Below are 23990 nucleotides of genomic sequence, written 5' to 3' on the forward strand. Positions count from 1 at the left end.
TCCTTAACCCATTTTGTTTTTGTTTCACCACTACTGCACGTGCTATTGGCTGAATGTTAGGGAATAAGATACTTTGGAATGTCCCATCTGATTCAAGGCAGCGCCCTCAAATATATGTTTCAGAAATTGGCCATATCTTTAACACAGATTCATGATCCACAGTACATGACATATTTATACATATACTATATACATGTATAAATAACATATATTTTGTAATCCACCGTGAACTATCCCTCTACGTTTCCCCCAGGGAATGTGCTAAAACATTGCTGCAACAACAGTCAATATGTTGTTTCCATGGTTTCCCACAGAATACTGGGAGAGCTGAAGATTTAGTTATGTGACCAGACTCCATTTTGCAAGGCAACCCACTTCAGACCAATATATATATATATATATATATATATATATATATATATATATATATATATATATATATATATATATATATAATATATATATATATATATATATATATATATATTGTCCGAAGACACAGACAGCCTCGACCATCCAACTCCCCCAAGCTCCTACTCAAAGTACACACTCGGACCACTCAATGGCAGTTTTAGGTGCTTCCGTTTTGGAGTTCAATGCCCACATACAGTATTTGGGTTCAAAAGCTGGCACAGCCAACAAACCTCACCACCACTGACTTAGTCAGCAGCTGGGTTATTCCTACGACAGCACCGGAAAGGCTCGTTTCTGGATGATAAGTCATTGCTTCTCTTCTTTTTTTTAAACTACAACCCCATGCCCTCCCCTAAACCCCCCAAACCCCATTACAGAGGAAATATACACTTACATACATGTACATACTCTCACACACACACACGCAAACACACAAATGTACAGTAACGCACAGTTGGAACATAGATTAAACAGTTCACTGGTTTCATGAAAAGCTGAGGAGTAAGTACATGTCAGTCAGAGCAGAACTAACCCCTGATTGGTCCTGCACACGGACACTCCCCCTGTCTGAGGATAAATGGTTGTAACATAGCATCACCAGAAAGATCAAATTGGCTTTCTCCACATTGTTCATTCTTCAGAACAGAGCGTAAGATATGGAGAATTCCCCACAAAGCAGGGGCAGACAGAAAACTTACAGCAAGTTGGCTAAATAACAGGATTCATATTAACTTTATTGCAATTTCATGTCTGTTTCAGGAAACAGCCAGTTTGGCAGTCTCTAACATAATTTGATTGCACAAGTTTGGCACAGACAGAGAAACCATATCAATATTATATCTGGCCAAGATATGTAAATATACAAATACATAAAAAAGTAGATGAATGTTTTGCTTAATTTGTATGTATAAAATGAACAGTGTAGATTATCCTTGCTAGTCCTTGCAACCAATTAAGAACAAAATAAAAGACATACGCATGGTCATTCCAATAACATTGAAATTTGAACACACAAGGGTCATACATCAACAAATGTTGAAATGATAGATCTCCAGCATTTCACACATTGTAAATAACAAACAACAAACAAAAACATAGAACCACAAAGTTAGTGACGTGCTTACAATGATCATACGCTGATCATGATCTAAGCACTGAACATAGACAATTGATTTAAGAATCAACATACCCAAAACCATTGTCCTGTTGTGACATATGAGGTAAAACGTTTAGAAACCACCACTCCTCCACTCAAATAAGTGCCTCAGATTCTATCCTATCCCTGATCAGTATTCTGCCCTCAGCTGTGCATATATTTCCCAAGGTTTGATTGATTGAAAGATTGTTGGTTGGTTGATTTTTGCAGGCCAGATATAACCTCGGCCTAGGCTTTAGCTAGCCTGGGCCACCACATTGCCACCGTAGTTAGCTAGTGCTGCAACTCCAATAAGCCCTGTGATGCCTGGCCTTGGAATAGTCTAGGCCTGGGCTGGCCTGGCCTGGGCTGTGAAGCTGTGTGTGCAGGACAAACCAAGAAGTTAGGCGAGCTCAAAGAGGGAGTGGGAGAGATGAAGAGAGACCGAGACAGACCAGGTTGTCGAAAAGAGGTGTCTGAGGTGCAGTAGCCCCCACCCCGGCCCACTCAGGTCTTCCCCTCCTCTGCTCACCCCCCGTCTGTCCATCCATACCCTGCTAAGTCTCCTCATATGGAAATGTTGTGCTCTGTAAGAGATTTCTAAGGCAATGTCACATTACAGATCAAAATGTACAACACCTATACATTGTGCGGTTGTGGCGCGGGTGGGGGGTGGTGGGAGAGGGGGGGTGGAGTCTCTATAGGGTTAGGACAGTAGCCTCCATCACGATGGCGGGGTCCTCAATGTCCGCTTTGCTCTGAACCATTCTCAGCTCCAGTTGAGGCGGGCTGGGTTTTCGGCCAGGCCCTGCTAACTCTGAAAGAGAGAAAGAGATAGAGAGAAAGATGGAGGGGGGGAAAAAAGAGGAGAGCGAGAATCACCCAGCGAAAGAGAAAAACAAAGACAGAAGGAGCAAATGAATGCTCAAGCATCTTAAACACAAGCGCATATACACACAAACACTTCTTACAGTGAGTCAAATGATGCTTGATTTTGTCTTACCGTGAGCATAGGAGATGGTCCTCTTGATAACGTGATGCATGACTGAGAAAGTCTTCTCACATGCAGTCTAACAGAGAGAGAGAGAGAGAAAGACAGAGAGAGACTTGTTTGTCAAAGCAATGTTGAAACTTTCAAAGGAAATTAAGCTGCCATCCAGATCCTTCTTTTACAATTGTGGTTATAAAATCCTAGGACTGAGCACCCCTTCAGTGGTCCAGACAATTTTTGAAATATTGGTAAGAGCTCCAGCATACCAGAACTATCAAGTTTGACCTTACCTTGAGAATTTTGGGGGGAAGTTTGAATGGTGGGAACGTAGCTGACTGATTGATATCACTATTATTCTAAGTATGATGCTGACAGTATCAGTGGTGAGCTTTAGCTATACAAGAGAGAGCTATAAAACCTAGAGGGTGCACCTCCAATCTATTATATTGATTGCTTCTATGACTGCATGGGCAGGGCCATGGAAGGCCATTACTATCACAGTCCGGGGTGAAGTTTCCCCTAGATCTAGGATGATCTTCCCCTTCCCCAATCTTAACCATTAGTGGGGGAAATGCAAAACTGACTCAAGATCAGCATGTAGGGCAGTGGTCAACAACCGGTCGATCGCGATTGGTCCATCTCCAAGCCATTCCTAGTCGGTCACCAAACATTTCTGTGAAAAACCCAATGATAAAGCCTTGCGTTTTTAATTTGTTTCATGCTGTTGGTGGTAGGTGCACTTGATTCAGCAGCCCTAGCGCCGGGAAGGCAAAGTGTTACCATTTTGAACCATTTAATGTGTCTGAAGGTAGAAGTCCGCCTACCCGGCAGGCCCGGAGAGCAAATCAAGTGCACCTATATGTCTACCGCTGGCCAATCACATAACTCAGATCTCCGTGTCTACAGTTTCCTTGCGCCATAGACTGTAAAAAGAAGCCTCGAACGCACAGCAAAGTTGGTAGGTAATGTGAGATTTCAAAACTTTTAAAACCATGACTAGGGAGAGACTCAACGAATACAGCAAAGTGCTGATGTTTTTATAAGTAAGTAAGTTCCTGTTTAAGTTGTTATTTAGCACTGTCAACACTTTGTTCAACAAGTCATTAAATGTGTGTTCTCCCTACTTCCACTCACACTACAACCAGCACTGCAGATGCAATGAATGAGTATCGGAAAGTTTTCCGATAAGCTTGCGTTGTTATTATTAGCGGCTTGTGTCTTTTTTAATATCAAGGAATATTTCATTTTCTGTGCTCATAGGAGTAACAACATGAATTGGTGCATGAGGCAGAAATAATGGAGTGCGACTTAAGTTTCACCATCAGCTGGAAGACTGAGTCCCCTTTTCCGAGCGGAGGGAGGGAGAGAGGAGGGACGGTGAGTCGGGTAAGAGGCAGCCTCAACGCTGCTCCCTCCCTCCCCTCAGATTGACCATCAGATGCAGGCCATCAGTCTAGTAAAAAAAAAAAGGACCAAATTATTATGCTCACCCAGCTGTGCCTCACAAGGAATACAACAAATTATCTATTACCAGTGTGATCATATGCCTACATTTAAACATGTAGATAATTAAAAAATGACCTTAGAAGAACAACATTGGCTGGGCAATTGGAGCGTAGCCAATATGCAGTGATAATGTATTGGGCCTATAGCCTACTGCACAAACCTCATTACTACAGAACTGTTTTTAATTGGTTAATGTTGCATAGGCGTACGTTTTTTAAGTCATGTTTTAAAAATAATCTGAGCGGTAGATCTCGGCTTGCATTTTGGTTGGTGACCAATAGTCTAGGGGCAACTTCACCCTACACTTTACAATCACAGTCTTTTGTGCCAAATGAGCCCTCTAGGTTTTATAACTGGCTTTAGTACACACTGCAGACCTTGAGGTCATTGGGGTAGTGGTGAGTCCAGGCCAGCAGCATCGCAGCAAACAGGTCCCCTGTCCCCACAAACACAGCGTCCACCTTGGGGATTTCCATACGGACCCTCTGTGTGGACTTGGTACCATCAGGCATCACTGGAGATGCAAGAAGAGGAAATGTACCACCAATGATTCACAGATGGGACATAAAACCATGACAGTTACATCAATTGCTCATTGTCATTGTTAGTTTGCCCACTCTTGACCACACACACACACACACACACTTACACGTCCTCTGGCTGCCCAGGGACACAAGGAAGCGGTCACCCAGACGCGAGGGCAGGTCAGAGCTGGTGATGACCACCGTGTCAGGACCCATCTTATGGAGCAGGTCCATCACCTGGGGAAGGAGGCAGCAGCCAGGGGAAAAAGGTAAACTTCCTGCTACATTTAAACCTCCCTATTCAAAATCAAATACTTAAAAAATGCACCCTTCTGTGCAGGGCCATGGTTGAGTTGGTAACACCCAGCCCATATTCATGCCTCCCCAGCAGAGACAGGGCTTCAATCCCGTCTCCACCCTTCTTGGGAATACAGATATGCATCTGTTGGTCACAGATGCATATCTGTATTCATGCTCAATGGGTGACATGTCTGGTGACAGGCCATGGAAGAACTGGGAAATTTTCAGCTTCCAGGAATTGTGTACAGATCCTTGCAACATGGCGCCGTGCATTATCATGCTGAAACATAAGGTGATGGCGGCAGATGAATGGCACGACAATGGACCTTAGAACCTCGTCACGGTATCTCTGTGCATTGAAATTGCCATCAATAAAATGCAATTGTGCTCGATGTCCGTAGTTTATGCCTGCCCATACCATAACCCCACCTCCACCATGGGGCACTCTGTTCACAATGTTGACATCAGCAAACCGCTCACCCACACGACGCCATATACACTGTCTGCCATCTGCCCAGTACAGATGTGAAACCGGGATTCATCCGTGAAGTGCACACTTCTCCAGCGTGCCAGTGGCCATCAAAGGTGAGCATTTGCCCACTGAAGTCGGTTACAAAGCTGAACTGCAGTCAGGTCAAGACCTTGGTGAGGATGAAGAGCACACAGATGAGCTTCCCTGAGATGGTTTCTGACAGTTTCTCTTCGGATGTGCAAACCCAGTTTTATCAGCTGTCCGGGGGGCTGGTCTTAGACGATCCCGCAGGTGAAGAAGTTTGGATGTGGACGTCCTGGACTGGCGTGATTACACGTGGTCTGCGGTTGTGAGGCCGGTTGGACGAACTGCCAAATTCTCTAAAACGACGTTGGAGGCGGCTTATAGTAGAGAAATGAACATTCAATTATCTAGCAACATCTCTGGTCGACAATCCTGCAGTCAGCATGCTAATAGCACACTCCCTCAAAATTTGAGACATTTGTGTCATTGTGTTGTGTGACAAAACTTCACATTTTAGAGTGGCCTTTTGTTGTCCCCAGCACAAGGTGTACCTGTGTAATGATCATGCTGTTTAATCAGCTTCTTGATATGCCACACCTGTCAGGTGGATGGATTATCTTGGCAAAGGAGAAATGCTCACTAACAGGGATGTAAACATATTTGTGCAATTTTTGTGCGTATGGAACATATCTGGGATATTTTATTTCAGCTCATGAAACATGGGACCAACACTTTACATGTTGCGTTTATATTAGTTCAGTGTAATAAAGCATAAAAACATATGGTAAAAGTTCCACTCTCCTTAAAATATATATCTTATTTTAAATACACCCTTCATTTATTTTTTCCTTGAGGAAATCACAGCTGGAGAGGAGGCTTGGTGAAAACAATGGGGTGGATGCCATCCGCTTACTTACATATCAGTGAATACCTCAAGGAAAGAAGAATCCATTTTATTGGTATTCAAACATGGCCCACGGATTATGGACAAAGTTCGACATGACTTGAGGACAACTTTGCAACATAATATATCTGTTGCATGTTCTATGCTAAGACTCACCTCCACTGCATCTTTCTCTGTGCTAATGTTCTTCCCTGTCAGGAGCCTGGAGGACAAACACGGGCACATTAATAAGGTCACGCACACACACACAAACATGCCCAGGCGAATTTAACCTTGACACCAGGGGAGGCTGGTGGGAGGAGCTATAGGAGGACGGGCTCATTGTAATGGCTGGGATGGAATTATTGGAACGGTATCAAACACATCCATTCCAGCCATTACAATGAGTCCGTCCTCCTATAGCTCCCCCCCCCCACCAGCCTCCTCTGCTTGACACTAACACCACATCCATTGTAAACAGCAACCAACAAACAGTGTTCTAGTGACCAAAGTGAGAGACAGTGAGCAACATTTACGCTATCATCTCCTAGCTAAACGACTGAGACCATCATTATGCTGTGGAAACACTTCAGACACAACGTACAGTATATGATTATTCATCTTTCATCCCCTGGGTATCCACCAGAGGGACCCTGTGCCCCAGTAGGACTGGGATTGCAGTGATGAGTGGAGGAGGTGGTTTAGAAGTAGGGTTGAAAGGAGCGAGGGGAGAAGCAGTGGAGCACACACAAACCAACACAGGAAAAATGATGGAGGAATGCAGACAAAAGGACAAGCAGACAAACACAGAGTGGAGTGACTGGGTATCACTCAGCGTAGCAGCCATCTTACTGACATGCTACACGCCATACATAGGCCTTTGGTGTATCTGTTTATCAGCTGATAGGATATTGAGTAAAATGACATCAATGTAGCTGATCGGGATGTGGATGAGGCTTAATGATAGTGATCGTAACAGATACGATACAGTCCCTGTGGTGATTTAACTCTCCGTCTCTCTCTCTCTCCCCCCCCCCCCCCCCCCCCCCCCCCCTCACACACACACACACACACACACACACCACACCACACAGCAGCTGTATAGGTTCACTGTTACTCACTCTGCTTCAAACTGATTGGGTGTGATGATGTCGGCCACTGGCACCACCTTGTTCTTGTAGACCGGGTGCAGATTCTCTGGAACATACTGGAGACAGAAAGAAACACATCAGTACCGGTGAGCAGCCACGCGCACATACACATACACATACACACACACACACACACACACACACACACACACACACACACACACACACACACACACACACACACACACACACACACACACACACACACACACACACACACACACACACACACACACACACACACACACACACACACACACACACACACACAGGATGCATCTGAATCACTTGAAGTGCCTCTCCTCATCAGCCCTTATTTATCTACACCGAGCTGAAATTCCTGCCTAGCTCAGATCAGAGCAGACGAAGAAAAGGGGACGAGGAAAGGATGGATGTATTGAGTAAATCAGAATGATGAGCACAACAAGTATACACACCATTTTCTCAATGTCACTATATACATCAACAAACATTATGCATGTACGCCCTTCTGCTCTCTCTACCTATCAGACACACACACACAAATACTAGCGTACGCACACACACGCACACTGTAACACGCACGCACAGTGAGTCACAATCGAGCAAATTTTTCCGCATAATTCTCTCTGTAGACAGCGAGGGCAGCTCCACTCATGCTAATTTCATCTGTCACTGTGAAATGAGATGCGGTCTGTCCTTCCCCAATCCACCCTCCGCAACACACACACGCACACACACGTCACACACCCACACCGTGACGCAACAATGGCATCATGTCGACTGACACCCGACGCTCAGCCCATAAAGGTAAAGAAGAGATTCCAGTAAGAGAGGGGGAGCGAGATAGAGGGAGAGAGACAGGGGCAGGAAGTGACACAGGGACAAACACAGGGAGAGACAGACAAAGGACAAGGGATAACAGAAAGTGAAAGTGGCAGTCACATTGAAATTTTGTGTCTGAAAGATTTGCCAGTGGTTTTTCAACGGACAGCGGGAGATCGTTATCCATCAAAAAATGCTCAATATGCCTTTTTACATACGCAGCTCGTCCAAAAATAGTTGACTTGAATTGAACTTTTGCCAGACAGACAAAAACAGGCAATTGATGAATGCATATAGGATTTCTGTTTCTGCGTCTCAGTGTGACTGTGGTCTTAGGTTTAACTCATTGGTCAGGTAAAGCTGAAGGTCAGTGTTGCCCCATTCAATGAGATTGAGCAGGAGTAGTGACATCACTTACTAGTCCCATCTGATCCCTCATTAAACTTACAGTACTCTCTGGTGGCCTCGATGATGTAGGATACATACCTACCACTGTCAGTGTGGGTTCAAATCCGACCCGCTGTCTATGACGAACTCTTCCAATCTTTCTGCTCTGTTCAATAAAACATACAAAATACAGGCAGCGTAACACAAAACGCACAAAGTACTCACCATGGAGCCATGGTCCCCCAGCACCGGGTCACACACTGAAAAGGCAAACGAGAACTGTTGATTTGAACAGATGTGTGAGACACACGCACGTAGGGTTGACATAGCGAGGGATACACACCATACACAAGGTTAGGATTGGCCCTCTTCAGCTCTTGTACGATGTCCACAACCATCTCCAGAAAGGAAGTGTCTCGAGTGTACCCTGAGGGGCGAAGAGGATTCTGGGTCAAAGCAAACTCCTCAATGTCTCAATAAAGTTTTATACAGTTCACTGCAGACAAAACCAACCCCTCACCCAGGGCTCTAATGAGAGGATCGGGGATCATGGTTTGACAGTGAGTGTGTCAGTGCTTTCTCAGAGTGGACACAATTAACAGTGTGTGTGTGTGTGTGTGTGTGTGTGTGCAGGACCTGCTGACGCTGCAGTGCTGGTTGTACATACAGTACGTGGGAGATAAGGGCCAGAAGAGAGGAAGATGATTCAATGGGAATGCTGATGTAAGTCTCGTTTGCGTGTGCGCCTCACTTTTGGGCTCGGCCACCAGGCTCTCAGTGAGGGAAAGCCCATGTCCTCATGGCTGATTTAAACACACAGGGGCTAACTGTCTCAACACCAATTCCCTTCCTAGCCCCTAACCCTAGTTTTTGCCAATCTGAAGGGTCTGGATAGGTATTAGTATAAATAACGACACACTGCTTGCTTAGCGACTACCGCTTCCTCCTAATTTTGGCTCATACCGAGGGCTCAAACCCAGGACCTCTGCCTTGCAAACATACCTCCCTCCTGAAGCTAGCTATTTGGCAGCACAAGTGGGGACACTTCAGGCTAAGGAGTGAGTTTCACACATCCCCATGCTCTACACGATCAGTGTATTAGTTGAGCTTCCACCATATTTCTTACTTTTGACCGATCTGTAAATGACGAAGATTTAGGGCCATGGGAAGAGTTGGGAAATTGGCACGGCTAGATTCTAACTCAAACTCCTCTTATTCAGGTTATCCACTTATAGGATGATACACACAGAGTACTTCATCCCATGTACCTGACCGCAGAGACATCTGTAAGTCCCATTTGTAAGCTATGTTTCTTACAGACAAAGTTTCAACTGACAAACCTAAGAGTCTATTCAAGGTGAACCTTTTCGTTGTTGGTGATATACAGTACGTAGCCTAAATTAGTTTTTTTTAGCAGTACTTAAGTCTCAACTACTGTATCCATGATATCTACTCGTGTGTCCGTAACGATTACTTCCAAATGTCTGGCAGTCTGTCTTAATAAAAGAGCTGACCAACCAATAGTCTGCTTTCTAGAATGTAGCTGTTCCAACACTTTCCAGTTTGGCTACATTTCACACCTCGACAGATTCACAAGGACTCGGAGAGAATAAAACCATGACCTTCACTCTCTCCTCCCCTCTTCTCTCTCTTATTGTCTGCTCCCTCTTTCTCTCTCCCTCTCTCCTCTTCTCCTCTCCCTCTCAAGGTGATAGGAGAGGAGACGTAACCCATCAGGGAGTGCCAGCGTTTGGGTTCCGCCTCTCTCTCTCTGGGCCAGGGCTAGCAGAGCACGACGGCCACCACAGAACAGTGGCTGTGGGCGAACATCTGACAGGCTGACTGACATTAGGTTCTGTAAACCCTGCAGCCCGACACCATCTCTGTCTGGGTGACCTCACGAGGCTCATGTCCCTCAACTGCTTCCTGTGTTCTCCCTGGAAAGCTGCAGAGGGAGATGAGGACTGACGAGAACAACATCTGCCTGAAGAGAATTTATGCTTTGACCAGAAGCAGGCACTCTATGAAGCTATTGACTTAGCTAGCCGCTCTCTATGAAACATTTCTTCAGCTAGCTAGCTATTATCTCCTTTTTTTCCCCTTGTTTCTTTTTTGTCTGTATACAGCAATTCAGCTTTCAGCAGCGAATGTGTACAAGACAGTCTAACCAATCCTAAATAAATACTTGATATAAACGAACAACCATCCCCAGTCTGCTAGCACTGCTACCGCTAGCCTTCACTTCTTTCTGTGTGTGCGTCTCACCTGTGAGAACATAGTCGTAGTGGTGGACGTTGTTGAGCTTGATCCCCTCGTAGAGGACGTGCAGCTCGTCCGCGGTCAGCACCTGGCCTTTCCAGTGGGAGTAACCTAGGGACAGAGGACAAGTTTAGAGGTGAGGGGTCAGGGAGACAACTCCACAACAGAGTAACAACACTTCCCCTGTAATGGATTTAACAATGGTGAAAACTTCCTCCACCAATGCTTTTAAATCTATGACGGGGATTGAGCCAGTGCAACTTTTGGGAAAGTGTGGAGAATCGGGACGCAATCAGAACAACTGACAGTTCACAACATAGGCTAGTATCTTCATTAATTTCTATGGTTTAAATGATGAAAACAACAGTTAACAGTGCTGATTTCTTTTCTACACAGAGGGGGCCTAGAGAAGCACCCAGCCACAGTGAGACAGCTTCTCAGGAAGGGGGATGGGACATGGGGCATGTTGGTTGCCGTCAGCTCCCTCAAATGCCCAAAAAAATGTGCGGGGCTGTGGGGGCAACCAGCATTTTGTCAGAGACCAGTGTCGCTGCCGCAGGAATTGTGATGTCACACTTCAGGTGAGTCACCCAGCAGATCACATGGTGTGGTGCTAGTTGCCTAGTAACAGGCCAGAAGAAAGCCTGAGGGGCTGAGAGCAATAAAGAGTTGCCGCTGCTCGTCTATGTGAGAGAGAGAGAGAGAGAGAGAGAGAGAGAGAGAGAGAGAGAGAGAGAGAGAGAGAGAGAGAGAGAGAGAGAGCCAAGGAAGGAGAGAAATCTTTGTGATAGAGGCTGGCTCTGTCGTCATAATTTTCTGCTGTCGCAATTGCATGATTCGCTGCTGGGGAGAGCATTTTCAGCTCGTCACAATCCAAGACACACACACATACACAAACACACATACACAAACACGTTTTCTTCAGCATGTGCAGAGTGAAGAAGAGATAGACGCTGCGTATCCTTCCCCACTGGGAAGATAAGTGCCACTGTGTTTTGAGCTGAATCTACCCATCAGGCCCTGCTTCTCTTTGCCCCCCTAAAGCTAACACACACACACACACACACACACACACACACACACACACACACACACACACACACACACACACACACACAGCAAAAACATTGTTATTTAAAACCTTGAAAAAATACTATTAGGCATAGGAAATGACAAATGTTACATCCCAAATGGTACTCATTCCCTATATAGTGCACTACTTTTGACCAGAGCCCTATTGCCACTGTACGGATTAGGGTGCCATTTGGTACACAACCAGAGATGAAACTGCAGTATCTAGCCTAAGTCACTGACATAATTAAAGTCTGAATCTTCCTCATTGCAGTAATGTTTGATGTGTGATGAGCGGAGTGGCCCGTACGACAGGAGCAGGGGTTTTGGCCTCCATTGCTATGATCTTCCAGAATCTAAATTATGTCTGACGTTCCACACATCTTCAGAAACTCAGTGAACTGTGTGTGATTGTGTGCTCGTGAGAAAACTACGACTGAGTTAGTAGATACAGTAATGGTCCAATCGATATTGCATGTTCCTGTCTCGAAAGGAACAACAGTAAAAACCCTTAAGTAGTCGTCAAGTTGTGGCATTCTCTCATCCTTAGCCAAACTGGAACTGCTTACAAAGGATAAGTCTGAGCCAAGCCTTTTCAAAAAATACATTTCCATTAACCCAGGGCAGGGACATAAGAATGGCAGCTAACAACAAGACAACCGGAGGAATGGGGCTGATTTAGGTGCCAACAAATGTTAAGGCACTCAAAGATGGATCATTCATGAGCGATGTGTACGGGTCTTTTAATCGTTATGCACTTTTTGGGCATAATGATGTCCCAATAAATCTGTATTCTTTTTCTTTATTTGTAGAGAGACATGCTGAGACCAAGGTATCTTTAACAGATGAGCCTTGTGTCAAACACACATCTATACACATCAATATTAACCAATACACAAAAAGCAAATGCGATCATTGAAAACAAACGCATTCTTCAGTAAAAAAAAATCCTTCATTAGCCGTCTGAATTGCCCTAGAGGCACCAACTCTTTTTGTTGTTGTTGGCGCCTTCAAAATACTTAATAACAAACTTAAGGTTAAATAACTTTGAGCACGTGTCAAACCCATTCCACAGAGGGCCGAGTGTCTGCGGGTTTTCGCTATTCTCTTGTACTTGATTGATGAATTAAGGTCACTGATTAGTAAGGAAAACCCATCACCTGGTTGTCCAAGTCTTCCCCTGACTCAGAGGAATCACGTAAACTTCCGGACTTAAAGCGGTTGATTTGTACTGCTGGACTGTATGCATTCGGTTAGGTGTGAACACTGTATCAAAGCAAACATGGGGGTCGTTTAACCAATTACCCAGAAGCTGTGGGAGCGTGGGGAGGCTGAGAGGACACAGGGAGTTGTGTGACAAGTGGACAGAGAGGGCTATGGGACTAGCATATAGCATGGTGAGGGCTGAGGGGCCAGGGATTAGCTTGCGCCCCAAGCCCAGAGGGGAGAGCTCTAATAGGGGGGACGATAGCAGGACAGTGCCTCCCCTCGTTGAACAGTACAGATCCTTCTAGATGAATGTTTACCGTTATTTAACCAGGAAAGATCTTTTGAGGTTAAAAACCTATTTCGCGAGAGCGACCTGGCACATTCAAGTGGATGAGCTCAGCACAGTCAGACTGGCTCTTTGACACGGTGCTGCTCTCCAGGACATCTGCCCATGAATGAACACTTAGCAAGAACACCAGCGGGCACACGAGGCTGGCTAATTCATATGTTGACAGACGCGGTGCAATAGATAGGGTCATTCCTCAAACTTACGTCAGATACACACAGTGTACTTATCCCTCTGCTCTCTTTTAATCTCCCTCACAATCACTCACTTCCTCTCCGTCTTGCACATGCTGCTCATCGGGCTCAGGCAGGCATCCATGGTTTCCCAGACGGAGCGACAGATGAAGTGAGAGACGGAAACCGAGAGGAGCCTGACAGTGGTGCGATCTCAATTAGCACTCGTTCACGTTTCTTCCACAGACACACACGGACGTGCGCACACACAAACACACTGGTGTCTACCATGTCATTCCCCTTCAGCTCGAAGACCAACAGCCCCCTCCCATCTTCCCTTAGGTGACCCTGTACAACTACTGTACTAGGCTATAACAGTGTCCACAACCCCAAAACATTTGGCACAATTGTTACATAATTGCCCTAGTGGCATCCAGTGCATTCTGCTGTCACTATTGACATCACAATAGAGCTGGAGTCCCTCTGAAGATTTCCTCTGTAGTGGATGTGACGGGCTCATGGGGCCGCCGGCAGGTGACTCGTGCAGCAGTGAAGTGTGAACAGGCAGCGGAGTGATTGGGCTGTGATTGGCGGTGCCTGGAGGTTTGCATCCAAAATGACGCCCTATTCCCTACATAGTACACTACTTTTTGACCAGCGCTCTATAAGCCCTGGTCAAAAGTAGCACACAACTGTATATAGGGAATAGGGGTCCATGGTTTGGGACATAGAATCCTTGGATATCTGAGAGAGATTACTGTGAGACTGACTGCTAATCTCTGCCCCATAGCTATGGGACTCAGCGTCAGGGTGTCCCTTCCAAATGGGGCTCCTGTTACAAGGGTGGTTCAGAGAACCTTGCTCGCATGTTGATGAGTAACCTTTCTTGAGACTAAATCAAATCAAATTTTATTTGTCACATGCGCCAAATACAACAGTGAAATGCTTACTTACAAGCCCTTAACTAACAATGCTTTAAGACATTTTAAGAAAAAAAATAATAAGAAGTGTTAAGTAAAAAATATATAAGTAAAAAATTGAAAATAAAAGTATCAAATAATTCAGTAGCAGCAGTAAAATAACAAGCGAAATGTATACAGGGGGTACCAGTACATTTACATTTACATTTTAGTCATTTAGCAGACGCTCTTATCCAGAGCGACTTACAGTAGTGAATGCATACATTCTCACTTCATTATTTTCTTTTCGTACTGGCCCCCCGTGGGAATCGAACCCACAACCCTGGCGTTGCAAACACCATGCTCTACCAACTGAGCCACACGGGACCACAGTACAGAATCAATGTGCGGGGACACATGTTTGGACCATGATAGTTTGTTGGTGATGTGGACACCAAGGAACTTGAAACTCTCAACCTGCTCCACTACAGCCTCGTCGATGAGAATGGGGCGTGCTCGGTCCTCCTTTTGCTATAGTCCACAATCATCTCCTTTGTCTTGATCACGTTAAGGCAGAGGTTGTTGTCCTGGCACCACACTGCCAGGTCTCTGACCTCCTCCCTATAGGCTGTCTGATCATTTTCGGTGATCAGGCCTACCACTGTTGTGTCAACGGCAAACTTAATGACGGTGTTGAAGTCGTGCCTGGCCATGCAGTCATGAGTGAACAGGGGGTACAGGAGGGGACTGAGCACGCACCCCTGAGGGGCCCCCGTGTTGAGGATCAGCGTGGCAGATGAGTTGTTCTGGGGCGGCCCGTCAGGAAGTCCAGGATCCAGTTGCAGAGGGAAGTGTTTAGTCCCAGGGTCCTTAGCTTAGTGATGAGCTTTGAGGGCACTATGGTGTTGAATGCTGAGCTGTAATCAATGAATGACTAGAGCGGGCTAACACAGTCTTGTGGCATACAAGAGACCCAGGATCAAACCACAGTTGATCACATTGGTGCTGTAACCTGGATGGGTTTATGTGAGGCCCAGGAGGAGGTCAAAGGGGAGGAAAGTGTAAAGGAGGTGGTTCGTGTAAGCTTGCGTCATGAGTAACCTTGTCTGAGACCTGATTATTTGTGTAGGCTTAGTGGGCTAACACAGTTTTGTAAGGCACAGAAGACCCAGGTTTGAACCCTGTTGGAAACACTTCTCAATGAATAACCCAAGACACACCAGTGGCACTGAAGATGATCACAAACGTGTTATTTTATTAAGTAACTCAAAGGCCTATTAAGCAGGGCAGGTGTGTGTGGGGGTGTGAGAGAGAGAAAGTCAACAAGTGCAGTAGCCTATACTGTAGTGTGGCTCAACAGCAGCCTCTTGTTATGCCATCGTTTCCGTTTCTCTCAGACCACCTGCACCGTCAGCGTGTAGGCTATCCCCCAGTCAGATCCCATGTAGAGCTAAATACAATCCTGAGACTGTGTCCTGAACTGGCCCTGACAGACAATTCATCTTCTCCACTTAAGAGAGGACAAATTGTACATGTGGTGTCACTTTAACCATTACAACCAGTGATACTTTGTTCCACCCAAGAACTTGTCTGTTAACTTGACACAATGAGGAATGTGACACAAAACACAAAACCCATATCTTTTCATCACACTTTTCCTGACGTGAGCCTGATCAACAGCTCCACTTTCAAGATGGAAGAGATTTTGTTTCATGTGATAAGGGTTGATTGCAGTCATAGTGGAAATATAATGGTAGGTTAGGGAGAGGCAGGTAGCTTAAAGGGTATATGAAAATTATTAGCATACGCAAAATACGTCAAGATCTTTCAGCAATGACAGTAACAGTACCAAAGACACTGTTCTTCTCTCAAAAAGGTGAAATAATCTCCTTTCAGGAAGGGTTAAAACTATACAAGACAGCAACACATGGTACTTGATACTTTTATAAATTACAGGCAATTCATAAAGTTCACCAAATTCCAATTCCACATTTTCTTAATTTAAGAGAATTGGAATTTCAGTGCCTGAATTGACTAAAATGTAAATAGAAATGACCCCAACCCTGCCCTACATTATATGTACCTGTATGATTGGAGAACTGTACCGAGTTGATTGAATCCACCTCAAAACCCAGCACCTGTGGAAGAGACAGACAGAGCATTAATCAAAGCATTGAGCAGAAGACGAACAATGTGGGTAGCACAGGAGGTTGGTGGCACCTTAATTGGGGAGGACCGGCTCGTGGTAATGGCTGGAGCGGAATAGGTGGAATGGTATCGGATGCCATTCCATCTGCTCTGTTCCAGCCATTATTATGAGCCGTCCTCCCCTCAGCAGCCTCCACTGGTGGGTAGGTTAATCACCTAGGCCCCTCAAACTCAACTCTGGACCTCGAAGCAAGTTCCACTGCTTTTTTCCATTGTTCCGCTCTAATCAAAGACTGATTTAGAACAGAAAACCAGCAGGCGCCGTAGCTCGTAGGGTAAGAGTTGAATACCCCTGATCTAGGCTATACAAAAGGCCAGATTTAGAGATGTGGTGGTCCGTTTAAAAATGTCATTGAACCAGCCCTCAAAAGGGACATCCCCCCCCCCCATACATTTGTATTATTCCACAACTAAAAACACATTTTTCATAATGTTTAATGCATGCAATTCTGAAATGTATTGGACCTATAAAGCTGTTGAGTCAGTGACTAACAGTGAGGGTCTCCTGGGCTATTGGAGCCCATTTAACTTGAAATTAAACATAGCTTAGTCCACCTTATATTGTAGAAATAGTCCACAAAGCAAGAACAGCCCTACACGTTTCAAATTACCAGCCATTTTACTAAGCCTCATTTTGACACTGACTCCTGCAATGTATTAAGCAGGCTACCCCAAGGGGATTTTTTTTTAACATGACTTGACCTTTCTATAAATAGAAGGCAATGGTTTTGACTTAGAGTACCCACACTAATAGATTTCACTTACATGACTTCACATGCAACAGATTGATATAACCAGTGGCGACCTGTCATTTTGAGCCCCACATGTAGCCTCTAACCTGTTTCAGAGAAATGTCATCATCAAACTTTTTAAGAGCTTTCATTATCTGCTTATATGCCCCCTTTATTTATCCTACGGTTCTGACTTGGTGTCAGAAAGCAAAAAAGAGACCAGGTTTGTATGCGGCTTTATTAACTCAATAATAATTTTTTACATTGTTTGCAAACTGATATGTGACACGTATTAATGCCAAAATAACATGCAACATGCCTGTTTTGCATTAATACGTGTCACATATCAGTTTGCAAACAATGTAATAAATAAATATGTCGTTAATAAAGCCACATACAAACATGGTCTCTTTTTTGCTTTCTTGAATAAGGCAGCTCCAAGATGCAGGTGTTTCAGCCTAGCTCAGTGCTTTCTGTGGTGGTGGGGCAGCCAGCGGAAAAAACGGAGCGTAGGGGTTGGTAATGTTCTCTAGTTGCACCGTGATTGGCTCAGTGTCCAGTCAGTAATGGGGACACTACGTCACCGTAAAATCTATAGGGAGAGCTTGAAAATTCACACCCCTTGGGTACTGCCATAGATTTACAATAGAAGTGCCCATCCAAGAAGGCTCAAGGTCATTGGCCACTGATAAAATGACGTCAAATCACGTTATACACTACCAGTCAAAAGTTTGGACACACCTACTCATTCAAGGGTTTTTATGCTACATTGTAGAATAACAGTGAAAATATCAAAACTATGAAATAACACATATGGAATCATGTAGTAACCAAATCAAAATATATTTTATATTTGAGATTCTTCAAAGTAGCCACCCTTTGCCTTGATGACAGCTTTGCACACACTTTGCATTCTCTCAACCAGCTTCATGAGGTAGTCACCTGGAATGCATTTCAATTAACAGGTGTGCCTTGTTAAAAGTTAATTTGTGGAATTTCTTTCCTTCTTAATGTGTTTGAGCCAATCAGTTGTGTTGTGACAAGGTAGGGGTGGTATACAGAAGATAGCCCTGTTTGGTAAAAGACCAAGTCCATTATGGCAAGAACAGCTCAAATAAGCAAAGAGAAACGACAGTCCATCATTACTTTAAGACACGAAGGTCAGTCAATCCGGAACATTTCAAGAACTTTGATAGTTTCTTCAAGTGCAGTCGCAAAAACCATCAAGAGCTATGATGAAACTGGCTCTCATGAGGACCGCCACAGGAAAGGAAGACCCAAACTTACCTCTGCTACAGAGGATAAATTCATTAGAGTCAAATGCACCTCAGATTGCAGCCCAAATAAATGCTTCACAGAGTTCAAGTAATAGACACATCTCAACATCAACCCCCACAATCACCCAACCTCAACCCAATTGAGATGGTTTGGGATGAGTTGGACCGCAGAGTGAAGGAAAAGCAGCCAACAAGTGCTCAGCATATGTGGGAACTCCTTCAAGACTGTTGGAAAAGCATTCCAGGTGAAGCTGGTTGAGAGAATGCCAAGAGTGTGCAAAGCTGTCATCAAAGCAAAGAGTGGCTACTTTAAAGAATCTAAAATATCTTTATATTTGTTTAACACTTTTTGGATTGCTACATGATTCCATATGTTTTATTTCATAGTTTTCATGTCTTCACTATTAATCTACAATGTAGAACATAGTCAAAATACCTTGAATGAGTAGGTGTGTCCAAACTTTTGACTGGTACTTTATTTACCGTAGCTTTGATTGGACTGATCATTTCAACCTTTCAAAATCTTAGCTAGCAAGCTAGACAAGCGGTCATCATCATGAATCAAGTGGACAATCTACTGGCAAATCCTTTTCAATCCTTGTCATTATGAAGAGAAATTATAGATAAAACGTATCAGTGCTCATTGGACATAAACATTATACAACAAGTTGGAAATCGCAAATTCAACAATGAGTGGTTTGGAAAGAATCAGTGGCTAACTGCAAGTGTTGCAAAGCAATCACTAGCCTACTAGCCTACTATTCAGTGGAGAGGGTATGTGGTCCAAGTTTAGGTTTTAGGGTCTCTTTTCCAAGCTTAAAAGGATAAACATTCACATGCAACACCATGGGCCAGGTTGAATACATTGGCCGTGCTGTCAGCCCAGCAAGACTTCTGCCACGTTCAAAACAACTGGAACTCGGAACAGGAAAATCTCAGACTTCAGTAAGTTCAAGACAACTGGGAACTCGGTAAAAAATGAGCTCCGACTGGGAAAATACATTTTGAACAGTCATCCAACTCCGAATTCCAAGTTGGGAACTCTGGCCTCTTTCTTTTCGACCTGAAGATCACTGATGTCATGAATCAACCTTGTTTTGTTTTTCTAGAGTTCCCAGTTGTCTTGAAAGCACCATAAATCCAGAGAATGGAAGACTTTCATGACAAAGTTTGATGACAGAATTTGCCCACAAGAAGGTCCGCTGCACCACCTTCCTGTTCAAATGATTGCAGCACAACAAGGTCCAAAAATGCATTGTATGATGCTGAATAAATTATGTCATATGCCAGGGAGATATGTATACTGTATCTAAGCAAGTAACACTAAGTGTATGTTGTGTAGTAAGCTGTTAGTAGCCATTGTGCCTCACCCTTTCCCCTCATAACTTAGCCTACTGTTCTGATTTTCTGGTGCACATGTAGCCTTTAGCCTGTTTTAGAGAAATGTCATCATTGAATATTGTAAGTGCTTTCATTGTCTGCTTAAATGCCCCCTTTATTTATCCTACGGTTCTGACTTGGTGTACAGGGATAATACTGTAAGAATGGCCCATGTTCTGAATTCTGTCGCTGTGCATTTCAAAAGTGCTGAACAAATAGTTATATTGACTACGTCCGTCCAGGCTCGCTCATTAATGTCTTATTCGAAATTACGGATTGCCTCTTGTCCGCTTGTCGCCCCCTTATGCCATAGTTTGTACATCTCAATTGTCCGTAAAATCCACATTCATTTAAGCAAGTCAGCCATATCAGCTATGTTTTTACAAAGGCAGTAAATGAGGCTGAATGAACTGGTTCGCTGCCAGACAAGGCTCCTCTGATAGCCAGGTGTAGCGGTGGTAAGGACTCACTCCATGGTGCTGAAAAGAAAGCTCTGCTGTTGGGACAGCTTTATGTAGGCCCTAACAGTTTGTGGGCCCCATTTGTCACCGTCATAGTGCAATTAATGTATTGTTTAGTGTTGTGTAGTGGCTTTGATGGCATGTATTCCAAAAATGTGGGGAGTTTGCCCCACCAAGATGTACATGCTAAAATCGCCAGTGAATATAAACAATTGAAACAGGAGGTAAATCCTTTTAGTGAATTGTTTTTGGCCTCAGGGTTTAATCAAGATAATTATATTACAAGCTCCTGTCTCCTCTTTAGTGACGTCAGTCAGAGGAATATATGCTAAATACGCCAGTTATCCATGCAGAATCTCTCTGCTGTCTTTCTTAACTGATAGGACAGCAGAAACTGAGGATTCCCAGCTAATTGAGGACAGCAGAAACAGAGGATTCCCAGCTAATTGAGGACAGCAGAAACAGAGGATTCCCAGCTAATTGAGGACAGCAGAAACAGAGGATTCCCAGCTAATTGAGGACAGCAGAAACAGAGGATTCCCAGCTAATTGAGGACAGCAGAAACAGAGGATTCCCAGCTAATTAAGGACAGCAGAAACTGAGGATTCCCAGCTAATTCAGGACAGCAGAAACTGAGGATTCCCAGCTAATTGAGGACAGCAGAAACTGAGGATTCCCAGCTAATTGAGGACAGCAGAAACAGAGGATTCCCAGCTAATTGAGGACAGCAGAAACTGAGGATTCCCAGCTAATTGAGGACAGCAGAAACAGAGGATTCCCAGCTAATTGAGGACAGCAGAAACAGAGGATTCCCAGCTAATTGAGGACAGCAGAAACTGAGGATTCCCAGCTAATTGAGGACAGCAGAAACTGAGGATTCCCAGCTAATTGAGGACAGCAGAAACTGAGGATTCCCAGCTAATTGAGGACAGCAGAAACTGAGGATTCCCAGCTAATTGAGGACAGCAGAAACTGAGGATTCCCAGCTAATTGAGGACAGCAGAAACAGAGGATTCCCAGCTAATTGAGGACAGCAGAAACTGAGGATTCCCAGCTAATTGAGGACAGCAGAAACTGAGGATTCCCAGCTAATTGAAATGCCTTTACGGTCATCATCTATGACAGACCTGTACATTTGGATGACAATCAACTGTCCATGGAAATAATGACCACCATGGTACCCAAATCACAGCAGTGTCTAATGTGATGAGGAGGATGGGAAAAAAAGGGGATCTCATGATGGTATTGATTATGAGGAGGACGAGGGTGAACGGATGACACACGGACCCTATTGATGAGATTGCGTTGCTGCAAGAGTCTGATCCGAATGTTCTTCACGAATGTCGCACACATCCATACTACGGTGTTGTGCCTAATCTGACAGGCATGATCATGGAACGAATATTCTCGCCATAACAATATGTCTGATGATTGTTACATGTAAAATATACTATCATCTCTATTTCCTTTGAGTGTTCAGGGATTGTCATCACCTTTGCGAGCGCCAAAAGGATATTTGCCATGTGACCTTTTGCTACCTGCAAGCGCGCACAATTGTCACTACTCAATAAATAGAATGAAATACCGTTACATTAGCTCATCAAAACATTGTATCAGAATAGAATAGATTCCTACCTGTAACGGAAATGATGCCGATTTATTGCCAACATATCCCCTGACAACATGACTCTGAATTGACAATACTCTGCATTCCATTTCGTGCATAAAGTTAGAATAAAACACGCTACACAATCCGCGCAAAACAAACGCAGGTTTTGTGTTCAGGGCTGCACGTAAAGCAGCGATCCCGAGTCCACAATCCAAGGTGTTTTCAGTGAGGGTAAAATCAGAATCCAGCCACTAAACTGAAGGACATGGAACCCACACAGAAACGCTCATTGACGAGACACATCATTATTCTTCAGGCATTCGTGACGGGCACCTAAATCCACTGACATCACAAGCGCAATAATGGAACGGACGTGACAGCAATTTTGTGAAATAGAAAAAAGTGTGTTGCTTCTATGCTTGTAGTCCTTTGCGATGTTATCTGTGGATTTCAAGGGCAGGTGTTGTGCGCACACAGGAAGCAGTGGGCTATTCGAATGAAATGAATACAGATGTTATAGGTGGAGCCCAACATTTGTAGCCAGGGATTTTGTTACAATATAAGTATTAATGGGAGCAAAGAACCCTGTCTAAAAGGACTGTAATGGGAGCAAGCAGAGCAAGGATACTAGGCATTTCTTTGGAGCAAGAGGCAGTGTGGGAATCGGGTTGGGGTCCTTCATTACGTTACACATTATGGTCAGTGCTTGGGACGTCCCTACACCATAGCCGCGAGAAGAAGTGGTGCTGAGGGTGCTGCAGCACCCCCTGAAAAATTAAAAATAATAATATGAATAATATGAATAAAAATATTTTATAAAGTAGTGCACTGGGCTTTTACTAGTCCTGTAAAGTTATATGCAAAGACCCAAAACAGGCCCACATCAAATTAAATATTTTTCTTGATCAAATAAGATGGAAAACAACCACTTTCTGTGGAGTATTAATTTACCATACTTACAAACCACTTAATGTAAATATACATTACTGTATTGTACATAGGCTGGTCATCTAGATTTGTACCTGTAGACTTTCCATCACCATAAAGAAAAGCAATGCACAATACAGTACCTGAGTACATTGAAACATCAAGTGGTTTATGATGATGTGATGTGATGAGATGATGTGGCTCATTTGGTGGAGCATGGTGCTTACAATGCTAGCGTTGTGGATTCAATTTCAAAGGGGGACCAGAAAGAAAATGCAGGCACTCACTGCTGTAGGTTCATCTGGATAAGAGCATCTAGTAAAAGGAATGAATAGACCATTTCAGTTTTCGCATAGAATTAAGTTGCATTTGCAAAGTATTTCAAGAAACTGGAAAATGTATATCAAGCAAGTATTATCAGATTAACTGTTTTGTACAGATAATTATGAGACTCAAGTTACAAATTCTGGTAAACACTTAGATACAATGAATGAAACAGGCAGGCAGGGAGCAGGTCTCGAACCCTCAACCTTCAAGCCTGAAGTCCGGCGCGCTATCGACTGTGCCGAAAAAGCATGCTCAAGCGGCAGAGTCGATTTCCGCGCTTATAAACCCAGGGTCGTTACAATACATTTAGTAAAAAAAAAATACAAAAGTAGTGCACGGGGCCTTTACGAGTCCTGTGTTAGCTGACAGATATAGACTTCTGTTGTGCGGGCCAATTTTTTTTGCAGCACGCCCACCTCCAAACTACTTACCGCAGCTATGCCCTACCCTAAACCCTAATCCTAACCTTAACCACTAACCGTAACCAGAACCAGAACCCTTACCATTACCATTGTACATTTC

General features: G+C 44.1%; 1 protein-coding gene across 2 annotated transcripts; it reads right to left on the bottom strand.

Moving 5' to 3' along the window:
- Positions 1 to 1130: 1130 nt before the first annotated feature.
- On the bottom strand, positions 1131 to 22599 carry pdxkb (pyridoxal (pyridoxine, vitamin B6) kinase b). 2 transcript variants are annotated; one of them, XM_014151266.3, is made up of 11 exons: positions 22241 to 22593; positions 16632 to 16686; positions 10857 to 10961; positions 8935 to 9018; positions 8817 to 8851; positions 7371 to 7456; positions 6427 to 6472; positions 4696 to 4807; positions 4424 to 4560; positions 2553 to 2619; positions 1131 to 2366 (listed from the first exon to the last, which is right to left on the bottom strand). In XM_014151266.3, the coding sequence occupies exons 1-11, from the start codon at positions 22328 to 22330 to the stop codon at positions 2248 to 2250; spliced, it is 936 nt and encodes a 311-aa protein (XP_014006741.1). In that variant the 5' UTR covers positions 22331 to 22593; the 3' UTR covers positions 1131 to 2247. The 2 variants fall into 2 exon arrangements, with proteins under 2 accessions (XP_014006741.1, XP_045554729.1); XM_045698773.2 differs by lacking the exons at positions 1131 to 2366; positions 2553 to 2619 and adding an exon at positions 2631 to 3993 and having other exon boundaries at positions 22241 to 22599.
- Between the last annotated feature and the right edge of the window lie 1391 nt (positions 22600 to 23990).

Source organism: Salmo salar, chromosome 17 (assembly GCF_965601325.2).
Source record: "Salmo salar chromosome 17, fSalSal1, whole genome shotgun sequence".
Lineage (NCBI taxonomy): Eukaryota > Metazoa > Chordata > Actinopteri > Salmoniformes > Salmonidae > Salmo > Salmo salar.